Source organism: Echeneis naucrates, chromosome 13 (assembly GCF_900963305.1).
Source record: "Echeneis naucrates chromosome 13, fEcheNa1.1, whole genome shotgun sequence".
Classification (NCBI taxonomy): domain Eukaryota; kingdom Metazoa; phylum Chordata; class Actinopteri; order Carangiformes; family Echeneidae; genus Echeneis; species Echeneis naucrates.
In genome coordinates this window covers 17,657,257-17,675,764 of record NC_042523.1, presented here as the reverse complement: position 1 = coordinate 17,675,764, position 18,508 = coordinate 17,657,257, and the positions used below count along the sequence as shown (strand labels likewise).

The 18,508-nt window shown below is 39.6% G+C and overlaps 2 protein-coding genes across 5 annotated transcripts; one reads left to right on the top strand and one right to left on the bottom strand.

The window, feature by feature from the left end:
* The first annotated feature begins 3,663 nt into the window (after window positions 1–3,663).
* On the top strand, window positions 3,664–8,732 carry yif1b (Yip1 interacting factor homolog B (S. cerevisiae)). 3 transcript variants are annotated; one of them, XM_029518048.1, is made up of 8 exons: window positions 3,664–3,800; window positions 4,836–4,938; window positions 5,275–5,404; window positions 5,511–5,615; window positions 5,724–5,860; window positions 6,076–6,231; window positions 6,506–6,599; window positions 7,293–8,732. In XM_029518048.1, exons 1-8 carry the CDS (start codon window positions 3,764–3,766, stop codon window positions 7,446–7,448), a joined length of 918 nt encoding a protein of 305 aa, XP_029373908.1. In that variant the 5' UTR covers window positions 3,664–3,763; the 3' UTR covers window positions 7,449–8,732. The 3 variants fall into 3 exon arrangements, with proteins under 3 accessions (XP_029373908.1, XP_029373907.1, XP_029373909.1); XM_029518047.1 differs by having other exon boundaries at window positions 3,672–3,809; XM_029518049.1 differs by having other exon boundaries at window positions 3,749–3,809; window positions 4,836–4,911; window positions 5,266–5,404.
* On the bottom strand, window positions 8,532–18,465 carry LOC115053392 (probable E3 ubiquitin-protein ligase HERC6). Of its 2 annotated transcripts, none has more exons than XM_029518045.1 (23): window positions 18,213–18,465; window positions 17,374–17,530; window positions 17,148–17,230; window positions 16,681–16,908; window positions 15,948–16,039; window positions 15,003–15,130; window positions 14,762–14,916; window positions 14,536–14,591; window positions 14,295–14,386; window positions 14,135–14,194; window positions 13,952–14,048; window positions 13,572–13,755; window positions 13,168–13,319; window positions 12,667–12,786; window positions 12,422–12,520; window positions 12,079–12,249; window positions 11,387–11,527; window positions 11,041–11,207; window positions 10,797–10,863; window positions 10,646–10,716; window positions 10,135–10,318; window positions 9,584–9,686; window positions 8,532–9,440 (listed from the first exon to the last, which is right to left on the bottom strand). In XM_029518045.1, the coding sequence occupies exons 1-23, from the start codon at window positions 18,430–18,432 to the stop codon at window positions 9,208–9,210; spliced, it is 3,060 nt and encodes a 1,019-aa protein (XP_029373905.1). In that variant the 5' UTR covers window positions 18,433–18,465; the 3' UTR covers window positions 8,532–9,207. The 2 variants fall into 2 exon arrangements, with proteins under 2 accessions (XP_029373905.1, XP_029373906.1); XM_029518046.1 differs by having other exon boundaries at window positions 13,572–13,749.
* Window positions 18,466–18,508: the final 43 nt, after the last annotated feature.

The window sequence follows — 18,508 nt, the reverse complement described above, 5'->3', positions numbered from 1 at the left end:
TAATCAACGTTGTATTCCAGCACATTACTCCTCCTTAGTAAAAAAAAAAACCAAAACATTATTCCCTGAAAGTCCCGAAAATGTTAGACCTTAATAGATAAAATGTTTCCACTCCCTTACCTGTGCTGCCATTAGTGAGAGCTCCATTATCCTTGGATCGATGATTGTCGGGCTGTGTGTCAAGGAATTACAGTTTGTTGGGGAAGGAAGCTCTGCAGAGCAATGCAAAGGAGAATTAAATAAGGAGTATGGAGGAGCTTCACTGATACTGAACTGCTGGGCTTCACTGGATGAGTGCAATTGCGGATGTGCTACATAATGACACAATGAACGCTTTTCACGCTTCATAGGAGACTTTATTCACTCTGCACATCTCTCTCTCTTTCTCTCGCTTTCTCTCTGGCTTTCTTCATCTCTGTATCAATGTGTATGCTGTTATGATGAATGTCAGGCAGACCATACAGAATTATTGATGCTGGAGTTGCTTTGACACGTAAACTGTTTTGACATTGCTTCCCTGCATATCTTCTTGCTACCACTATCTTTAATCCCAAAGTTGGCACCATAAATATACAGTAGGTACGGAAAGTATTCAGACCCCCTTGACATTTTTTATTATTGCAGCCATTTGCTAAAATCATTTAAGTAGTTTTTTTTCCTCATTAATGTACACACAGCACTCAATTTTGACAGAAAAACACAGAAATTTAGACGTTTTTGCAGATGTATTAAAGAACAAAAACTGAAATATCACATGGCCATAAGTATTCAGACCCTTTGCTGTGACACTCGCATATTTAACTCAGCTGCTGTCCATTTCCTCTGATCATCCTTGAGCTGGTTCTACACCTTCACTGGAGTCCAGCTGTGTTTAATTAAATTGATTGGACTTGATTAGGAAAGGCACACACCTGTCTATAGGAGACCTTCCAGCTCACAGTGCACGTCAGAGCAAATGAGAATCATGAGGTCAAAGGAACTGCCCGAAGAGCTCAGAGACAGAATTGTGTCAAAGTACAGATCTGACCAAGGTTACAAAAGACTTTCTGCTGCACTTAAGGTTCCTAAGAGCACAGTGGCCTCCATAATCCTTAAACAGAAGACGTTTGGGACGACCAGAACTCTTCCTAGAGCTGGCCAATCAGGGGAGAAGAGCCTCGGTGAGAGAGGGAAAGGAGAACCCAAAGATCACTGTGGCTGAGCTCCAGAGATGCAGTGGGGAGATGGAAGACAGTTATAGAAAGTCAACCATCACTGTGGGGCTTTATGGCAGAGTGGCCCGACTTGTTGCATCATTTCCAAAACTCATGGTTGTATTAGCTCCAAAGGGCATTTCTATTCAATCCTGAGCAAAAGGTCTGAATACTTATGGCCATGTGATATTTCAGTTTTTGTTCTTTAATACATTTGTGTGTGTCTTTTTTTCTTCTTTTTTTTTAAGTGCTTATTACTAACCAGCAAATGGTTAATTTCTACATCAGCCCCAGAAAAACTACGTTTAATCACAGTGGGGGTTCATGCTGAAGTTGAATAGGAGCAAAGATATCCTTCTGCAGAGCCACTTAACCTACATTATCCATCTGGCTATGTGTGTGTTTCCATGTGATGGGTGAGGGGCACCTCATATGTGTGGACACAGTTCCTGTTTCTGTTTACTGTCCTCAAAAACTCTCCACCAAAATATTCTAAACTGTGGTTACAGTTTGATCATGATAATGGGACCATATTGCTAAAAAATGCATTTTGTTTTTAGCATCTTCAGCTGTTAGCGTCTATTTTTTTGATGTTTCAACGTTTTTCCAAATATCTGGCTTTTCTACTCAGACATATTCAGTCTGTTTTTTTTTTACTTTTGGCTAAGTTCAAAGTGGATGTTCACGTTTATACAAATTGGCTCTGAAGATTTAAAATAAAAAAAAAAAGCATACACAGATACCCCATATAATAAAACACAATATTCAGTGTTGCTCAAACACATTCATGCCTGTTTGTGCTTGGAATGAACGTGCCTGTGTTGTTGAATTTAACCTCGGCAGACAGATTCACCCCAAGCCACTCATGTGTCACCAGTGTCACAGCACACCAAGCTGTTAACTGTAGACCTCTATTGTGGAACAATTACTACTGCATGAGAAAACCCCTTAAAAATAGTCTCCCTTCTGCTTTTTGTGTGTGCACTTTTAAAAGTAAGAGCAACAAAATGGCATTGCACTTATGCACCCTACATGTACATATGTGTATGTAGCCATGTGCACATTTGGTGAAGCTGCTTTGCTTTGCTGCTCTTTTTGTGCGCAGGACTGTCTACTTAAACTGAAGCGGTCATTTTTCCTGAGGTGCAGTCCAGCTGTCAGCAGGCAAAGTGACATATCGTCATTGTAGACAAAAGAGAGAGTGAGAAGAAACAGAGGGAAATACGTTTCGTTGTTTTTTTATTTTTTTATTTTGTTTTCTTTTTTCTATCGAATCAGAGCGTTTCACATATGGATCAGATTAGATTAGATAGTAACTTTATTAATCCCTCAACAGAATTCCCTTTAGGGAAATTTAGCTTGTAGCAATAGTACAGCACCAAGGTTAAGAAACAACACAAAAACACAGATTAAAAACACAATCTAAATTAAAAGGACATACACAAAAGGCACTGGGCATATAAATAAATAAATAATAAATAAATATAAATGAAAATATAAATAAAAAGGAAAAGTGTTTAAGATGTGTTTAAGCTCTATATCCTCCCCCCAACCGCCACTCCTCCTGACTGGAGTCATACAGTTTGATGGCAAATGTGATGAAGGGGTTGTCAAGCCCGTTTTTAAGTGGTTGACTTATTTTAATGAAATGTTCGATTCTTGTGCGCTCCAGCCTCTCACCACGAATGAACACAACTAAGGCATATTCAGCAGCTTTGTCACCAAACATCATCTGCAAATGTTCCATGTACTTCTGTTTCCCTCTGTGAATTTGTTCAACTTGATGCCAACCAAAAAAATGTGGGGACCAGGGGCCGATACAAAAACACACTCTCTCAGTTTCCTGAGCAGCTCGTCTTCATAGTATGTGTCATGAAGTCCTGGTGTGTCGATAATAGACACCTTGCATCCATCACCCCTCCTGCCTTTTCACAGTCTGTTGTGAAAAGGCAGGATAAAGTGATAAAATGTGGAGACACCACTGATCTAAAAGCCTCTCTATTAAGAATGCACTTGTCCCCTTTTCCTGTCCTTCCAATCAGCACTATTCAGATTTTTTTCTGGATCAAAAGCTACAAAACAAGCGTAGTGTGTTATTTAGTTTACATATTAAATTAAATTAGTCAAAATGTCACCTTAACATGAGCTTATCATAAGTGTGAACTTCAGTTTGACTGTCAATATTAAACTACTCTAAATATGCTACTCTGCTTGATGTGCACGCTTGCAGCACTTTTACCTTCATCTTTAAAGATTGAATCAGTCATATATCAAACAATAGCGTTGCGACAGCACTATTAGTTATGAGTATATAACATAACTGTGCAGGGTAAAACAAAAATGTACGTAATGGACAGAAAAGTGACAGAGACGTGATACTGAGGAAATCCAGAGGGGGGCAGTGACGTAACGTTCAGAACGTCGATGACCGTAGAAGAAGAAGAAGAACGCGTTTACTTCCGTGTAAATTTTATGAATGACTACAACTTCCCCGAGAGTCTGGCTAACTGGATCCAACTCGGTGGATCCTTTTTTTCTGTCAGCCTGCTGCTGTCCACAAATCCGTCCTGATGGATTACACCGCGAGTCCGGGAGGCTTCAGACAGCGTAAGTTACGTACGTGACTTCATCGATTCAATCCGTTTCTGCTGTTTGTGCTCGTTAGCTCTTCGATGCGAAACCGAAATGAAGCTGGCAGGCGACGCCAGCTCTCTGCGTTCAGCTGATAGACGCGAGTAACGTCAAAGAGCTGCTAAAACACCAACACCAAGATGTGAAAATTGAGTCTGCCAACCCGATAAAACTGTGTTGCTTTTAATTAATTTATAATTAGGAGTAGATGGCTCTCCCGCATGCTAATAATAAGCATGATGCTAACCAACAAGCTAATTTTACGTCGCCTGGATCATGTGTTGGGGTTTTCGTGAGGCCATTCTTTGGGGGTTTTAAAGAAAATTTAAGACTAATTGTTGTGCAGCTTTGTAAATTGTGCAGATGATGCAGTCATTGTGCAGTTGTATCCTCAGGTGAAGCCTTGGGGGGGGGGTTCTGTCTGCAGCTTTTGTGTCGTTTCCTTCGTCTTTCCAGTGATCTGTCAGGGAAACCAGCTGCAAACCAAAAGTGTCTGTGGCTCTGGACGATGATGTAATCCGCTCTTGTGATAAGTGCGTGATTTACTTGCTTGGGGAGATGACTGGAGCTCCTTGTGTGTCTGCAGACACACACTGATGCCCGCAGTGTTGTGTTGGACAACAATACAACACATCTCCATTTCAGGAAAGCATATTTGAATGTGACCATTAATGCCTGTGTTTGATTGGAAAAAGTAGCTACAAGACTCACAAGAAAAAAACTCACAAGACTGCAAAAAAGGGAAACGGAAGAACGCATGTGGTTTCTGCTATTAGTATTTTCATAGAGCACCAAGTGTTTGTGATTTAGTAGACTTAAATGTCTATTGATCTGAATATCCCTTTGACTAAAAAGGGATTTGGTATTTGATATCTTTTCAGTTTTGCGGCATTTGCCTGATTTATTAATTCTGTCAAATTGATGGCTCAGCCAAAAGTCTAAAGATTGATTCAACATTTACAAATACACCTCAGTTAAACATATCTCTTTCCATTCTCTCATGTCCTCCAGAGCCCAATATGCGCCTGAGAAATAGCTCCATGGATGGTTCAGATGGCAGCCAGCTGTTTGACGACACAAGTGGAGCAGGATCTGGATCACAGACAGGCTACAGGTGGGAGCCCTGCAGGACATTTAACTGCTGACAAGAGCAGGAGCAACTCAGTTCAAAGCACGATTGCACTCTCACTATGGATCCTAGAGGGGTAGAAAGTTAACATTTGGCAGTGGAAACATCTAGCGCTCTTTATCTGTCAGTCAGATCATACCCTCTCAAATTAATAACAAATTATTGGCCGCACAAGTCAAATTTTGCTCTCTGTTTCTTTAGCTTCTACAATTTGTGTCATCTCTTCACAATAGATTTAGCTCTGTTAGTTGTTAGTTTAGCTTCTAAAATGCTCTTCCAGCTAACGCTTTTTATTTTATTATTATTTTGTTACGTTGCCAGGAACCAGCCAGGCGGGTCTCAAGCAGCAGGGTTTTCCGGCCAATCGCTCCTGTCAGACCCCATGTCTAACTTGGCCATGGCATATGGCAGCTCATTGGCATCCCAGGGGAGAGAAATGGTGGACAAGAATGTAAGACTGACTCTGAAATGTTTTCTTTCCGCAACAAAAAAACCCCTTTAAATAACTGCATCTTCGTAGAAATATGCAAAGAATAATGTGTGCTTGCTCGTTTCAGCTGGACAGGTTCATTCCAATTTCTAAGCTTAAATACTACTTTGCTGTGGACACAGTGTACGTGGGGAAGAAGCTGGGCCTTCTAGTTTTCCCTTACATGCACGAAGTAAGTCTGCTTAGATATCTTTAAGCATTAGAGTTGAGAAGTTTACTGTGGATGTGAAATAATACATGCTGCCGGCCCCACACTGACGTGTGTAAATATGTGTTGTAGAACTGGGAGGTGAGCTATCAGCAGGACAGTCCTGTGGCTCCGCGCTTCGACGTGAACGCTCCCGATCTTTATATTCCTACCATGGGCTTCATCACATATGTCCTGGTGGCTGGACTGGCACTTGGCACACAAAACAGGTAAATGCACAGCGATAATCGGCTTACTGACATTTTTTCCCCATTAAACTGATTTGGAGATGGGACAGGAATGTAAGGCTTTGTAAAGATTTAATCTTATTTATGCTGTAGGTAGCAGTTGCCCTTCTCACAATCATGAAAGATACATTACTATGAGAGGCCTCTTCAGCGATGATTGTGTTTCCATGGAGACTGTCATTTTGTCTACCTGTCAGGTTTTCCCCAGAGCTGCTGGGTGTTCAGGCCAGCTCAGCATTGGTGTGGTTAATAATGGAGGTCCTGGCAGTCCTGCTGTCACTCTACCTTGTGACTGTAAACACCGACCTTACAACCATAGACCTGCTGGCCTTTTCTGGCTACAAATATGTTGGGTATGTATGTCATTTTTCTATCTTTGTTTACATTTTCCTCACCAAAAGGCCCTTGCTGCTATTTGTATGTCTATATTTTTGCTCAATTATTGATACGGTTAAATCATCTTTCAAAGGAATAAAAAAAATATATAAAATATATATATATATATATATATATATATATATATTTATAATAAATATATAATTTATAATATTAAATATATATATTTATAATATAAATATAAATATATATATATATATATATATATAACAATAACTTGTCTTTCTTCAGGATGATTGTTGGTGTGGTGGCAGGCCTGTTGTTTGGGAGATCAGCATATTATCTCTCTCTGATTTGGTGTTGTGCTGCCATCTTTGTCTTCATGGTGAGTGAAAGAACTTTAATTGGTGATCTAAACTAACATATTTTTCCATTTCATATGAATCACATACAGTATAAACTAATGGACATGTTGGCTTTAGTGGTGGATTGTTTTTTCCAGCAGTGGAACTTTTTTGGGAAACTTTTATTTTAATGCATTCTCTTTCTGCTACATTTAATAACTTAGGTTATCAAAACATGTGCAGTCCAACAGAGCAGTGGCAACTAGTGGAAATAACACAAACTTTGTTGAAACCACTAAGTTAGGACAGCGGAGGTCCCTTCAGGGTCAGTCACAGTCCTGCTGTCTGCTTTATATTATCAGATGTCTTATGATTAAATTGTTGGCAGGGATATTTCCCTCTTGAGATTTTGAACATTTTCAGTACACAGCTCATTCCAATATGTCCAATTTCTATATAAGTTGCGTTGATTTTTGAGCTTCTAATCTGCATCAAAAATAACATGCAGAAGGGCAAATAACGTCACCTGTACCTGCACAAGATGTCAAGCTCACAAATTCTTTTTACACAGATTACATTCAGTTGTTGTCATAAGCATTCTCTGTGCTTCTCATCAGATCAGCCTAATTGAGTTTTTTTATTTCTCTCAGGCATCATTCACAACTGCTGAAGTTCTTTCTTTCCCTTCATGCAAGTGTTTTGCCCGGTTGACCAATAATATCCTCTCTTCTCAGATTCGCACTCTGCGTCTGAAGCTGTTATCTGAGGCGGCGGCAGAGGGAAGGCTGGTGAGAGGAACAAGAAATCAGCTGAGGATGTACCTCACCATGTCTATAGCAGCGGCACAGCCCATCTTCATGTACTGGCTCACCTACCACCTAATCAGATAAAACCCAGAACACACACGTGCACATGAACTTGGCTATCCAAATGCCATCTCACCCTTTAGGAAAAAAAGTTAAGAATATATAACACATCAAAGAACCGGAACTTGGATCAAGCACACAACAGTTTTCCGGATATCCCATCACTCCCTCAAACCCCCCAAACTCATTGACAAGACTCAGTCCGTGTATGCATGGACCAAATCAACACATGCAACAAGACGATTTAGAGAAGACGCAGGGCCTTGATGCCTTTTCTCTCACAGCACAGCCTGTCTCATTAGTATCGCCTTTTCTTTTCTTTTTTTTTTTTTTTGTCTTTATCAATGTAATTTCTTTATTGTTTTGTAGCATGAGCAAATGGATTTAAGTTGTTTTTCTATACTGGATAATTATTTGTTAATTATGGGAGTTTTTTTGTTTCTTTTTTAGGAATATTTAAGTATGAATGTGTGTGCGTGTGTACAAACAGTATTATTCAAAATCTCAAAAATGATGTGTCTGAGCCGTCAGAAAGAGAAGCACACTAACCTCACATGAACCGTCCAGTTAATGTAAACAAAAAGATCAAATTGAGGTTCATTAGTGATCAACTGTCTCTGCTTGGATGGTTAGTCAGTAAGTGAGGATGTTGCCACCTCCATTTTATCTGTTTCATCCTTTTTGTATGAGCTTTGCTGCCTGAAAACTTTAGGAGAGAAATATCAGCAGCTTCAGTGATATTAAGGCATACACCTCACGATGAGATGATTTTGATATCTTTTTAAAAACTGAGTAAATTATTTACTGCTTTTCATATTGAAAGTAATGGAATAAAGAAAGGGATGAGATGAGATGGTCTGTTCTGTGAAAACTGTTTTAGCCAACTTGAGATACTTGAAATATTTTAATGTCAACTGTGCTTTAATGTGCTTGTGTATAATTGAGTGTCACTATGACACATGCTATCTTTGCTTTTATTTATGTAGCTTAAATTGAGTGAAACCAGGGAAGGATTCATAGTTAAAATTTTCACATTCACAAAGATTCACATTCAAAATTCAGAATTTTTGTGGTCTTCTAAAACAAACCCACTTCAGCGATAAATGATTATAGGTTCAAATTTTAATAGAACTGTGAACTTTGATGTAATGAATCACATTACATTAGGGCAAATAAATTCTATTTGTTTAAATGCATTTGAAAAAAAAAATGGTAATGAATGGATCCAACCACTGACTGTCAAAGTGCCGAAGGAATAGAGCTGAATCAATTGAAATAACCACTGATCAATAAAGTCTGACTGACGGAGACGCCCAAGTGTGAGTTCATATCTGTCTTATAATTGTTTTTTTCTTTTTAGCTAAATATGGAAAACAGTTGTGAACCTAGAAATTGCTTCCAACTAAACTTTCATCATTTCACTAGAAGACAGAAAAGATTTCTTTTTTGATTATCAAGCTACAAACGGGAGAAATTAAATGATTTTTGGTTTGCATACACTCTACTATATTTTATATGATATACAGAAATTGAAGCAAAAACATTTGCCAAATATCCAAAGTCGTATCAGCTGGACAGAAAAAGTAAGATAATGTAAATATTTTTATGTTAAGGGCTAAAAGAGTGAGGTGTCGCAGTGACTGAAAAAAGTGGTAGTGCTCAATTAACTGACTGCTACTGGTGGTTAAGTGATTTCATCAGTTTTAGGCTCCTGACTTACAACTTACAATATGGCACAAAAACACTATCTAGTAGCAACTAAGATAAAATCGCCACTGTTACTTCAGCCTCGATTGTCCTTCTTCCAGAAGCCTCTGTTGTGATTTATAGCGTGACGAAGCTGGCTCTGCATCGTCCTCTCCACTGGGTACCTCTGGTAGATGGGCAGCAATAACAGACAATGACAGGTGAGGGATTCTGGTAAGTGGCGTTCAGAGGAATTGGGCAAGACAGCAATGGTCATCCGGACTTTCTCCATGCCCAGGAAAGGTACACGGTCACAGCCTGTGAGGAACACTGCAGACGAGAACGTTGGACAGAAAACACATTAACATCTTCAATTAAAACATGCAAAGATTTCATTTTTTTTCTCTGCTCTTAATTTAATTTGAAAGTGTCAGAGTTGATAAATAATAAGTACGATCACATATGGTACTTACGAAAGAACTTCTTCTTTTCCTCTGCTGTCAGACTGTCGAACACCTCCCAGAAGGTGATGATGTTTGGATGTCCGGCGTGATAATCTCCCTCATAAAGCGTGTTCTGTTTGCAAAAATACAAATAACTACATCAATAGGAATCCACCAAGGGCTCTGATCTAAAGAGTTTCACTTCAGATCAGATCCTTAAGAATTAAAGCATGCAGAAAATGTTATTAGATTCATAAATAAATGTTTTTTTATTCTCTCCCTGTCACAATGATGTTGAAAAGCATGCACATTTATATGTATATAATAAATATATAAATATGTTTATAATTCTGGTGAATGGTGTAAATTTCGGAATTGAGGAAAGTCCAATCAGCTGTTCTGTTACAAACCTGCAAAAAATTTTGTTTTGCAAAACAAGCATCTTAACGTCTTACAACCTTCATGACATCCAATTATGAAGCATGTGCTTAAAGTTGTGATCAGAAATCGTAAATGCTTTGACTCTATTACATTTCTGACGCGCCTCAAGTGTGAAAAATCACTAGCAGTTCCCAACAGACCTGCTTGAACACTTCCCAGTCATAGTCCTCTTGGCCCACCATCACTGCCTGCAGTTCTTCCGGCTGGAAGAAGTCCACCACGTTCATGTTGCACACCTTGAAAAACCCTCTCCTGAACTCTTCAAACACACTCTCCACTGACTTGTTGAAGACATAGTTGACAAAAGCAGCTACAAACTCTTGCCTATGAACGGAGAAAAACAAAGAAATTAGTTGGCCCAAAAGTGACTGTAGTTAATCTTCACATGTGATTTCCCTCTCAGAGTAACGCGATATTGTTTAGCTTCCAGGTGGTTTTTAAACCAAACACCCATTTACAGATTTCAGCTGCTAGATGGCAGCAAAAGCAGCATTTTCTTCTACAAATCGGGGCTCAATATTTAAGATTTAAATAAAATTATACATTATAAAAAAGGCAGTGAGAATAAGAATAATAATGAAAACATACATCAAAACGTTGTGAAGTAGATGCTTAAATCTGCGTGTCCAAAGTAATTTTGGACAAACTCACCTGTTTGACCAAGTGACAGGTTTTCCAGGTTCCTTGGGATCAAGCTCAACTTCTTCTCCACCCCAGAAAACCTGTTTTTAAATAATTAGATTTAGACTGAAATATTGTGTGAAGAGTGGCAGTCAGTTTCACTGTGACTGAGTGAACCTACAGTGTGAGTAGCGTCCATTTTTTCGATGTCATCAGGGCTGTAGTCCTCCAAAATGCAACGCCAAGACCTGAAGGCACAGTAAACGGGTAACGTTCGCTAAAATATATTGATATCATTATTTAAAGAGTATATTATTTGCTTTAACCCTTTTTATGTTAGTTTTTGGTTAAATAATTTCCTCCTGAATTTGTACTTTTCTTGCAAAATAAATCAGGCCAGTTTTGTCTTTTGAAAAGTGTCTTACTCTCCCATTACAGGATCAAACTCCTTCATGTCATCCAGGGAGGGTTTGACTCTGACCAGCTTCTTGAAGAGAGCCAGAGGGAAGGGCAGGTGGACAATGTTCTGGTTGTAAAGGGCCAAGCCACACAAGACGCCAAACAGGAAGTAGCGCTTCTTTTCCACTTTTGGCTGTTAAGTTGGTGAACAAAAAAGTAACAACTAAGAAAAAACATAATGTGCAAGTTAATATAAGGCAGTGATTTAAATGAGATGGGATACAAAGAGGTTAAAAATTCATTTTGGGCTGGCTTTAATCAAAAGAGTAGATTGAATGAGATCTGATTTCATCTGAAACGGACTGGCCTTACCCTGGGAGGGAACCAGGCCCGAGTCTGGCTCTCGTTGTACATGAGCATTTCAGACTCAGGAGACACGAGTTCCTCAAAGACATAGAGGAATAGGTCATGTTTGTTGACATTCATCACCGTTCTGTCATCGACAAACTGCACCTACGGAGGATAGGAGCAAAATGGATCCAACACAAGCTTTACTAATCAGCTCGAATGATAAATATCCAAGCTCCAAACTTGATTTACTTGAAATAGTAATATATATATAAAAACTACTTAATAATGCAGATCCTTCCTCACTTCTGAATAATAATTCTGGCAGATCACCTTCACACCATCCTCCCGTTCCTAATGGAGGGTTTCGCCACTAAAATATTACATTTATTAATTTATTTATTAATTTATTATTTATTTATTTATTAATACACTTATTAATTTTGTTTCAAAAAAGATTTTTCAGCTCATTTGATTAAAATGTTTGCTACGGGTTTATTGATGTAGACTGGATTTTGTGAGATGCAGAATCAAATGTTGAAGTTCTACCAACACAATGGACTAAAACTGTGAACATTTCAGCCTCTACTGCTGCAAGTTTGTCCTCGTCTTTGGGTGTTGGGGTCCATCCAGGGGAGGATCTCACCCTGGAGACAAAAGTCCCCACATTTATAGTTCGAACACAAAAGCGTGGAATATTTTGACAGCACATTTACCAAGAGCTGCCTTTGGAAGGCAGAGTCGTCAGCCGCGCTGAGTTGTCTGAAGGTGTCTTCGACGAGGTGAGTTCGTCTCAGGCTGAGCTGGAAGACCGGGGGAGGGGCTGAGTCCAGCCCTGTTTCATTGGGACACCACAAAGCCACATTATGGATGAGGTGGTGTGCTTTCTGTAATTACAAAAAGTGTATCGAAAGACAAATCAACAAACGGATGGAAACTAATTTTGATAGCATTGCACAGTGCGTGACGACTTTAAAATGAATGCTGAAATTGAAGCCACACTGAAGCCTGTCGTAATAACAGGCCTTCAGTAAAATGATGTGGTAAAACAGAGTGTACCTTCACTATGGTTGCATAGATTTCAAAGACCTCCACCTTGCGAACCAGAGTAAACAGGAATGGGTAGCGGCAGAAGATGGCAGGTGTAGCTTCATTATCCTTTAAGAAAATATTTGTTTTGTTTACTTAGAAATGATTTCAATAATAAGAAGCTAAACATAAAATTAGAAGCCATTCAAGTAGAATATACAGGATGTTCTTCAGAAACAGAAGATTACTGAGTACGCTGTACTGAATGATTTTACCTCCACTTCAGCAAATTCCATCCAAAAACTGACGTCCTGGACTGGATGCACGGTTTCACTGATTTCCTCAACATAAAACGTGCTCAGTGGGACTTTGGAAGACTTTCCAGTTCTGTTGGCCTGTAAACAAAAAAAATACATTAAGTGTTTTTTATCGAAATGAAGCTTTTGTTCTATGTATCTCACCTTTGTCACTGCACTCCATTTCAAGACACATTTACCTGCTGTCAAACTTAATAGCCTAAGCAACACTTCATAAATAAAAACTTAACAATTGGTGATGTCAGTGTTTACTGTCAGCATTAATTCTGATCATCCAACTGAATATACGTCTGTACATCCTTAAATCGACAGTCTGATCCTGTTACACTACAGAGAGTCAAGTTTTGTGTTCACGACCTTATTCCATCAATAAACAATTTGATCCCAAGACCAAAAAATGAAATGGAACTGACACTAAATCCTGATGACTGACGATTTCAATAAAAACATGGCACTGACTTTATAAAGTAGTTTGAGGGCCTCCAGCAGATATTTCACTCCTGGGTTGTGGGTTGCCAAGAGGCCATTTTTTAGCATGAAGACCAAGGTCTTCTTAAAGATCATGATGTGCTTCATCAGCATGGAGGGTGTCAGAGAAGACCACCAGCCTCCTACAGAACAAAAGACACGCTTAATTCACACTCCATTCAAAACATACTGTGCGACTTATACAATATTAGCCAGGTGACCAGGTCCCTTTGTTGTGTTTAATCTAGTGTACATTTCCAAATGTTGTTTGAGAAGCCATATAAAAAAAATATATATATATAAACTGGTCTTCAAAACAAAGCATGTATAAATAAAGTGTAAAAATTCAAAATTAATTTTATTTTGGACACAGAAAGTTTGCTGTAGTTCTTTACTTAGCAATTTCAGAGCCTTTTCGTTCAGGTTCCCGATAATGACCGCCAGGTGCAACACCTCTCTCATGTGGTGGGATTCTTGAAAGAGGGGCCACATCAGCAGGATCAGCAGCACCTCTGGAGATTTTAGTGCGGTCATCGACTGAAGCAACAAGTCAATCAATGTTCTTAGGTTAACCTGTATCTATATATATATATATATATATATAGGGGAAACAGCAAGAGAGAAATACATTAATATATATTGGTGTACATGTGATAATCATGATATAAAATATTAAGACTCCAGAAGGAGTTTACTCATTCATTTAATCTATGTCTCAAGCAGAAAACAAAGAAAATGGCATCAGTGTAGGAGGTTACGGAGAACATTTCTTAACTGTTTCCTTGATCCACAGTATTGTCATCAGCTGGTCAAAGGCTTGGCCAGCAGCCTCAAGGTCCACAGTGAGGTCACCTGCTTTGTCTAAAAGCACACTGGCAAACCAAATTTTCAATTCTCAAAACTGATTTTTGATTCTGGAATGTGACAGAAAACAGCAGCCAATACAAAGAGGACTTACTTGTATTTTGTGAAACTCGCAACAAGACTTGAACTTGTCAAAAACATTGAGGATATTTCTCTGTTGCACAAAGAAAGGGGAGCATTAGAGAAGCCCAAAAACTACAATCACTTTTTTTCTTATATTTCTTATGTGAAAGGACATTAATACAAAGCATTACCTCCTCGCCTCTGCATTTTCATGAGTCATTGAGATCCAACGTTGCAGTTTCGTCTTATCGAGCCGCCCATTTATCTGTCCTTGTCCTCGATCCTTAAAAGAGGCAAATCACACATAATAACTTTTAAGGCAAGGATCTTAATAGACTTTTGATTTACAAATTTGACCTATTGTGGCACAAAAGCCAAGTGAATATCAGTCAAAGCAAAGTGAAAACAAGTCATAAAAAATTCACACATTACCTGTGCAGGTGAGGAAAAAGTGAAGTTTGTATTCCACCCAGCTGATATTTGCAGGTCTGCTTATAAACAAAAAATTAATTAAGAGGTAAAGACTGTTGTTTTGTTGTATGTAATATGAACCCCCATAAAGCTGAACTACCTGTGTGTGTGCGTGTGGCCCGTCGGGTCTCATTGAACTCTACTACATCCCACCAACCACCACCAACACAAACATTACTGGACGTACCCCTGGGGAAGGCTGCTGCTCCGTCACCAGTCCATGTTAGGGGAACCAGAGTTGGACTCAGACTGTCCTCTGCTCTTCCAGTCCCAATTTGACCTTTGTTTCCATTCCCAAAAGCCCACAACTGGCCAGATGAGCCCAAAACGAGAGTGTGATACCTAGGAAACACATAATTATGGCAAAATAAATTAAGCCAATCTGGAAAAAATATATAGTTTAATAGTGCAAATCGATATGTCTTTACCGGCCACATGCAATCTGTAAGGCAGCTCCGTCCAGACCTTTGACCTGTGTTGGTTTGACTTCATTGGCGGTTGAATTGTGACCAAGCTGACCCCGACTTCCCTCTCCAAAAGTGAAAACTTTCCCATCCTAAAAATCACAACATTGTAAAACAACACTGAAGGAGATTTTCTCACCGATTTAATCACCGGCTGAAGATTGTAACATAGAGACGACGCACACTGGAGGGGGAAGTGCCCCAGTCATCCCAAAAAAAAAAGTCTTCTATAAGTTAGGCTACATCATCATTTTAAAATAGCTTTTTAACCCAACATTTCAAATCTGCCCCACTTTATTGGGTTAAAATGTAGTTGGGCGGATGTACGTTAGCCTTGGTTAGCTTCAGCTCCAACAGTTAGCCTTGCCAATTCAGCAACATTAGCTTGGAGCTAATTAATGCACATAGCTTTATTATCTTTTTATTAGCGTTATAAAATGTAACATTACCCGCCTTATGTTGTAAAATATTCTAATAAAAGCTTGGCATGAGCAGAGGATCCAGTGAGGGCTGATTGCTTGTTATTTATCTCCCTTTTTGTTCAGAATATACACTCACACAACAATGAGAAATTACAGATCTGTGGGTGCTCATAATTCTTTTTTGTAAGTGAATGGATCCAAGTTGTGATCCACCATAAACCAGCCGACTCTGACTGCACGACCACGACGCCCCTCGTCTTACTGCCTGTATCCACTTCTCTGGTCTTAGAGGCTAATTTTTTCTGTTCAGCAGCTTATAAAAACTTGGAACAGGGTTCACCCTACCACACAGCAGCTTTGGGGCATTTGTGTGTTTGCTGGCGCACAGAGAGTGACCAGAAACACCTTCACACAATACAAAGTCAATGGAGCGCTCATGACTGTTTTGCCCTCCAGTGTGGGCGGGGCTTAACTGCGCTCTGCGTACCTTCGTCAACACAGCAGTGTGTGTCTGCCCACAGCTTATGGAGGAGACACCCAGAGGACGGAGGGCAGGGACCACACAGATGTTAAACCTGCCTGATGGCGGTGGAGAGAAAATGAAAAATATAAACTGCACGCTTATGTCAGTTTCAACTGCTGTGAAATTCTGATACGTATCTTTATTTTATGCATTCCCGACATGCTGTCTGAGTTTCATGATGTTTGGGATATGTTAAAATCCCCCAAAAGGCCAATGAAGTGACCGCACTGTCGAGTGCTGGAGCCCTAACAGAAACACTTACATGTTTCTATTCTGATGCTATTGTTATTGTTAATTTCACTTGAATTCCATAAAACCTTACCTTCATGTTTTTGCTGCGATACAAAACAAGCAGAATGATAATTTCTTCTACTTGGAAAAATTACTTTTTCAAAGCAGCTTTTTCACAGTGTGAAATTCAAACAATTATTATATATATTATATATTATATTTTTGTTTTCATAATAATGTTTTTTTTAATTGCTGAGCATGCAGATTGTTGTTTACGTATGATGATCATTTTATCAAGCACAGTCATTTTAAGTGTTGATGAGAAGCCTCAAAAGCACAAACGTTGTAATAGTCATCACCTGCAGAGGACAGTGCTCATTGATCCGACAGTGAACTTCCACTTTCGCTGACGATCTGCTAAATGTGAAAGTAAGCGTGTGAGTGAGTTTAGGAAAATATGGTGTACCCTTCTCATCCACCCTGTTGAGTCCCAGCTGGCCAGATTTGTTGGCCCCGCAGCAGTAAACCGGGCCTGAGAGGGTGAGGAACAGGGTATGATTTCCTCCAGCTGCAATCTGAGTCACAGCTACGCCACAGAGAGCCCACACCGGTGCAGGATTGTGCTGCACTGACACCTGCTTCCCCAGACCCAGCTGACCGTGACTGTTCAATCCCCATGAGAAGACGTCTCCTCCTGCAATGGAAGAGCACAGAAAAAAATTCTTTATTTAAGTTTTAGTCCCGAACGGTGACAAAAAACCCCAAATCAAATCATCTATTTGTGGCCAAACTACAATATCGCATGAAGAAAAATAAATCATGATTTCATTTGACAAAATCAAGCTTGCTTGTTCAAGTTATTGAACTGCTGCTGAATCTGGAGTTGGCACTGCCCCGTATAAAATTATCATCAGTGTGTTCAGTGAGTTTTACCTTTAGTCAGTGCCAGAGAGTGGGAGTTTCCACAGGCAACTTGAATCACTGGTACTGGTTCTGGCAGTGGTATCGGCACCAAACTGCGAATTAATGGCATGATGAAAAAAAAAACAAAAAACAAAAACAAACTAACACGCCATGTGCAAAGCACACACATAACCCATAACCCATCATCCAGTGTGCATCCCTGTACATTCATATATTCCAAAGACTGAGATCTTGCCTTGGTCTGGGATTGTAGCGGGACTGACCCAGTGACATCCCCAGTTGTCCATCTTGTCCGGCCCCCCAGGAGAACACACGTCCAGCCGCACAAACAGCCAGACTGTGGTCCTGTCCACAAGCCATCGTCACCACATTACCCAGCCCCTCAACGCGACCTTTCACAGGATGACAGAGATCACACACACTCCACATCATTATAAATGCTTAAGCCTAAACTGTTGCCTTGCAGGCCATGATTACGAAGACAACTCTTACAAAGTTCAACAAAAAATTTCCCTCTTATAATATAGTGACAGTAATCATATAACAATGTAACAAAAGGCCAATCCACATCATAAGTCCTTTTCAATAAAGTTTAATCATGCCTTGCAGGTAAACTATCTTATTGTTGCTCTGTTACCTCTTACTGTCAAATGTTTTAAATGTTAATCTTTTGCAACATCAACGCCATCAGCTGTGGGCACTAACACAACCACTGTCAGACTCCTCCACAGCCGAATGAACTGCTTACATTCAAGTTAACTTTCGTGTCCTGAACTCTCAGCAAGGAAACGAAACTGAAAGTTTATCATTCACTCTGACTCAGTTACATTCACGGAGACGACTCAAGTGGTACCAAAATAAACACCCAACTAATCTTTACTAAACGTTTAAAGAGCAATTTGAACAGTTTTTTTTTTTTTTTTTTTAAGAAAAGGAAAAAGTGCTGCAGGCTTTTTTTTTTTAACAGAGAGGCACTTATTTAATTATGAATGTTTTCTATTTTAAAACAATTTATCTGCCTTTTTGAAAAAACAAACTAATAATAATAATAATAAAAACAACATTATTACGAACCAGGTGTCCTTCCATTTTTAGATTTCTTCCGGCCCAGCTGTCCCAGTGAGTTGTGTCCGCAGGAGAAAACTCCTCCATCCCTGCTGAGGAATAAAGTGTGCTGCTCCCCGCAGCTGATGTTGGTTATGACCCCGGGGACAGACCAGGACACCGGGCTTAGGGCTGCAGGAGGACCGTACTGGCCGCTGGAGCTGTCTCCCCAGCAGTAAAGCTGTACCATGTCTCCAATTAGAGCTCCAGCTGATGATGCATGTTCATGAATACAACCTGCTTATATAATAATCAGCTGGGATGCT